At 41.0% G+C, this 4,707-nt stretch overlaps 1 protein-coding gene across 1 annotated transcript; it reads right to left on the bottom strand.

The window, feature by feature from the left end:
- Positions 1–209: 209 nt before the first annotated feature.
- LOC143880086 (L-type lectin-domain containing receptor kinase IV.1-like) lies at positions 210–2,877 on the bottom strand. Its single transcript, XM_077382842.1, has 2 exons — positions 2,579–2,877; positions 210–2,424 (listed from the first exon to the last, which is right to left on the bottom strand). The coding sequence occupies exons 1-2, from the start codon at positions 2,619–2,621 to the stop codon at positions 503–505; spliced, it is 1,965 nt and encodes a 654-aa protein (XP_077238957.1). The 5' UTR covers positions 2,622–2,877; the 3' UTR covers positions 210–502.
- Between the last annotated feature and the right edge of the window lie 1,830 nt (positions 2,878–4,707).

Raw genomic sequence — 4,707 nt, 5'->3', positions numbered from 1 at the left:
CATAGATCCAAACAACCCCTCTCTTACCACTTGGACACACTAATTTTTTTCCTGGCAGTCACACATGGCCTTAAATGAAGATTTCTGCAAGAATAGGAAGAGACATGCATTTAGCTGTATAAAGTGGAAGCAACTGAAGCCCCGATACAATCATCGTCAAGTCTTTTTCACATGGGATCAAAATAGATTATCAAAATGAGACAAGTCAGTACTCATGATAAAATCACTCTATATGGATATCTTTGTTACACCATAGAAGAAAAAAAACACCATTTACAACGTAGAAAGTGAATTCAAAACAAGGCATTGTACTTAAAGCCGCTCGTGTTCGTTTTAGATTATGACAACCGATTATCAATCACAAACCTATTATTGGACTCAAAATTACTTTTAATTTTAAGTCCAATAATCGGTTTCGTAATGAAAATCCCTTGTTGCAATCTAAAACGAAGAACTTTGGTGATCATATACAAAGTTCATTAGCTCTACCAATTTGTCTGAATCAGCGGCCTCCACCTCTGGAGAATGGCGACTCCGAATCCGTAGTAGGATAAGACCCTTCTTCCTGTTCCACTGCTATAACATTGGCCCCAATTCCATCTGATCTATAGGGAAAAGGAGCTTGGCCTTCCAAAAATTGCACTACTTGCCTCATGCTAGGCCTATTTTCCGGCAAAGGTTGAGAGCAAAGCAAACCAAGCTTTAGTACCATCTCCATTTCCTCCACCACATAATCCTCTCCTAATTTCGGATCCGCGGCCTCTAAAATCGCCCCTCTTCTCTCACATTCTTGCACCCAATCCACCAAGAGAACCTTCTCAGGTGGCACCTTTCCTTCTATCGGCCTCCGCCCACAAGCAACTTCAAGCATAAAAGCCCCAAACGCAAACACATCGGTACTTGCAGTTGCCTTGCCGATTCTAGACAACTCTGGTGCAAGATACCCAAAAGTCCCCACCATATGGGTTGTTTCAGGATCACTTCCATGATCATACAATCTTGCCAGACCAAAATCTCCTAATTTCGCATTCAATTCATTGTCTAGTAACACATTGCTGGCCTTGATATCTCTGTGTAGGACTACTTGAACCCATCCTTCATGCAAAAAAAGCACCCCTTCAGCTACATCTTTGATAATTCGAAATCTTTGATTCCAAATAAGCAAAATCTTTGGCTCATCAAATAAGAACTTGTTCAAACTACTATTTGGCATGAAATCATAAACCAAGACCAGCTCTCCTTTACGGCGGCAATAACCTTGGAGTCTTACCAACTTCGGATGCCGAATCCGACCGATGCTCGCAATCTCGGCAATGAATTCCCTCATTCCTTGTTTGGATTCGTGGGAAATTCTCTTCACCGCAACTTCGACTTTCGATGTTGGTAACACACCTCGATACACCATACCGAAACCTCCAACACCCAGAAGCTCTTTCTCTCTGAAGCTCTTTGTGGCTATGAATAGATCCTTATAGAAGAACCTATGAGGACCATATTGGAGTTCCCAATCCTCGAGTATTTCAGCAAATTTCTTTTTCTTTCGATATGTAATTACACTAAATATGGTCATTATTAAAAGAAGTACAGAGATTATGGGCAACCCAATTCTCAAAGCTCTTCGTTTCCAAACAGACAATCCAATGTGAGGAAGCGGTGGAAGGCTCGAAAGATTGAGTGCATTAGCTTCCCCATTCAACTTAAAGCTCCATCCCAAAACATAATGAGATGTTAGTATTGACCCCGTAGAAGACGAGAATCCGACATACATGGGATCTTTGATCACAGTCGAAAGATCGAAAGGCAAAGACAAGAGAGGAATGATGGGTTTAGGTACATCGATAGGCGATAGTGTTACGTTAAGTTGCTTTCGGACCCCATCATATTCTATCCAGACCTGCATTGCATCTCCACTTTTAAGGGAAAGGTTTTGAAATCCCCCAATTTCACTAGAGTTATAACCTGCTGGAGAGGATAGAGTTGATCTCAAGCTGTTTATATCAATACCCACATGATTGTCATTTATGTCCCCGAATTCCGTGTTTTCGATTGTGTCAAGCTCAACTCCAAAGACATGATTAGAAGAATTTCCATTGTTGGTAGTATTGAAGAGGCCTAGATATTGGCTGGGTAGAGCTCCGGGGAGCTCTTCTGACGGAGCGATGAGAAAGACGATCCCGTGGCCGCTCAAAATGGGATCTTCATGGTGAATTGCGAAGACGAAAGTGGTAGAGAAAGAGAAAACATTACCATTTGAGGTGTTGTTCCAGTTGAGGGGAATGGAATAGAAGGCATGGCCTATCTCTTGCTGGGTATCGTTTGTTAGCCTCAAGAGGCCATCGGGTGTTATCTCTGCTATGCCTTTCCGGGTCAAGTTAGAACTGAGGAATCCATTGTAGGTGAAATCATCGTCCTTGCCTTCTGAGGCTGCAAGGTTGAAGAGAACAAACAACAGTAGGATCTTAGACAACATTGCTAAAACTAAGAACTCAAACTTTCGTTGCCTATTACATCGTTATTCATAGCATGACTTCATAAAGAGGATTTCACTTATAAAAAATAAAATCAAGGAAATATTCACCAAACCATATCTGGAAAATACATTCCCACCATTGCGGGGCCATACAATGAATCGCAGATGATGGCACGTGTATGGTGATCAGAACTACACTATCGATCAACGGTCAGGATCTATAAAAGCATCTTTTAGCATGTACAGTATCTTTTTAATGTAAGATTGAGAAATGAGTATAGAATTCAAGTGGGAATAATTTTGGGTTGGTGGAAATTACAAAATTGTATTTGACCCAGTTAATCAAACATTCGAAAAGGTCGCCTTGAAGTGGTGGTCAGAAAAGGAGGGCAATATTTATAGGAAGAATGAAAAATCAGTTCTCTATTGCTAATTAATTCACCTCCTAATTCTCCTCCTTCCCTTCTATCAAAATAAATTCCCAACTCCAACAGCAATACTTCTCATTAAAAGAAATTGTGACTCGCAATCTTACCGTTCAAGTGTCCCCACCCTAATGAAATACCCCTAAAGATTTGACTTAAATCTTCCTTATTCAGGTGGAATTAAAGCTTTTCAAACTTTTTTTCCAAAATTTATCCATCTAGATAACGAACCCACACAAACCAAGAGAACACGATTTTGAGTTTCTAAAAGTTAAGTAAAGATAAGGAAAGATAAGGAACAAAGCATGTGGCTCTCTTTTCGTTCTTTCAGTTTTGGTTTTTTTCTGGAGGAGCCGAGTCCAGTCCTTGCCTCTAGATAAACGAAATTTCTGTCCCAAGTCTCAATCATGAGGGAATGTTCCAAGGTTCAGTTTCACAGTCTCAGTGTGCTATCTTGGTCCCATTACCAGCTGCAGAAATGATGAAGATCCAGAAATTCTTCACTCATTAGAGTAGAAAATAATGTGATTGGATGATTGCTGTGGCCAATACCAGAAATCTAGTTTATAAGCCAATAGATTTTTCAACCAGTTCGTGTAATTTCTCGAACAATCTAATTGTCTACAATAAATGAGAAAAATGCAGTAAGAAAAAAATAGAGAAAATGACCAAAAAAAAGGTCTTTATTATGATAATGACGTGTCCAGAGGGGAGATTTGAAAATGACTAATATTGAGTGATAGTGACTTGTTTGGGTGTTTTAAGACCAAAGTACCCCTCAGTTGAATTTATTTTTTTACTTTGGGAATGAGTAAAAAGATATTTTCACAAAGATCTTTTCACCTCTCTCTCTCTCTCTCTCTCTCTCTCTCTCTCTCTCTCTCTGTCGCAATCACCGGCCTTTCTCTCCGGCCTCTCTCTCCGGCCTTTCTCTCTCTTTACTCTCTCTCTCTCCGGCACTCTCCGTCGACGGCATGGCACCCTCTCTCTCGACCTCTCGACGGCCCTCTCTCTCGACCTCTCGACGGCCCTCTCTCTCTCCGGCCCTCTTCGTCGACGGCACGGCACCCTTTCTCTGGACCTCTCGACGGCCCTCTCTCTCGACGGTACCCTCTCTCTCTCCGGCCCTCTTCGTCGACGGCACGACACCCTCTCTCTCGACCTCTCGACGGCCCTCTCTCTCGACGGTACCCTCTCTCTCGACGGCCCTCTTCGTCGACGGCACGGCACCCTCTCTCTCGACCTCTCGACGGCCCTCTCTCTCAACGGCACCCTGTCGCTCTCCCTCTCTCATAGGTTGGTACTCTCTCCCTCTCAGTTTTTTTTTGGGATTTTAGGGTTTTGAAAAATTAGGGAAACCAAAAATTAGGATTTTAGGGAAACCAAAAATTAGGATTTTAGGGAAACCAAATTTTTGGAAAACCAAATTTTTAGGATTTTAGGGAAACCAAAAATTAGGGGTTTTGAAAACAAAAATCAGTTTGAAAATCAGTTTTCTGAAAACCCCTAATTTTTAACCCCTAATTTTTTAGTAAACCTATGGTTTAAAGTCCTAAAGGTTGGTTTAAACCCCTAAGTTTTTACTAAATGTATGGTTTAAAGCCCTAAAGGTTGGTTTAAACCCCTAATGTGTTACTAAATCTATGGTTTAAAGCCCTAAAGGTTGGTTTAAACCCCTAATGTTTTACTAAATCTATGGTTTAAAGCCCTAAAGGTTGGTTTAAACCCCTAATTTTGTACTAAATCTTTGGTTTAAACCCCTAAATGTTCGTATAAACCCCTAATGTTTTACTAAATTTATGGTTTAAAGCC

Source organism: Tasmannia lanceolata, unplaced genomic scaffold, assembly GCF_043159265.1.
Source record: "Tasmannia lanceolata isolate RefF3 unplaced genomic scaffold, GAP_Taslan_0.1 ptg000006l, whole genome shotgun sequence".
In the NCBI taxonomy this organism is placed as follows: domain Eukaryota; kingdom Viridiplantae; phylum Streptophyta; class Magnoliopsida; order Canellales; family Winteraceae; genus Tasmannia; species Tasmannia lanceolata.
Note: the sequence above shows the minus strand (reverse complement) of the source record. Positions and strands in the feature narration are given on the sequence as shown.

What these genes read in the sequence shown, in the direction of transcription:
- LOC143880086 (XM_077382842.1), bottom strand. Translation starts at nt 2,621, where the DNA reads ATGGCCCCGCAATGGTGGGAATGTATTTTCCAGATATGGTTTG. An exon ending in TATTTTCCAGATATGGTTTG is followed by an intron (nt 2,425 to 2,578) that starts GTGAATATTTCC and finishes TCAACCTTGCAG; the next exon opens with CCTCAGAAGGCAAGGACGAT.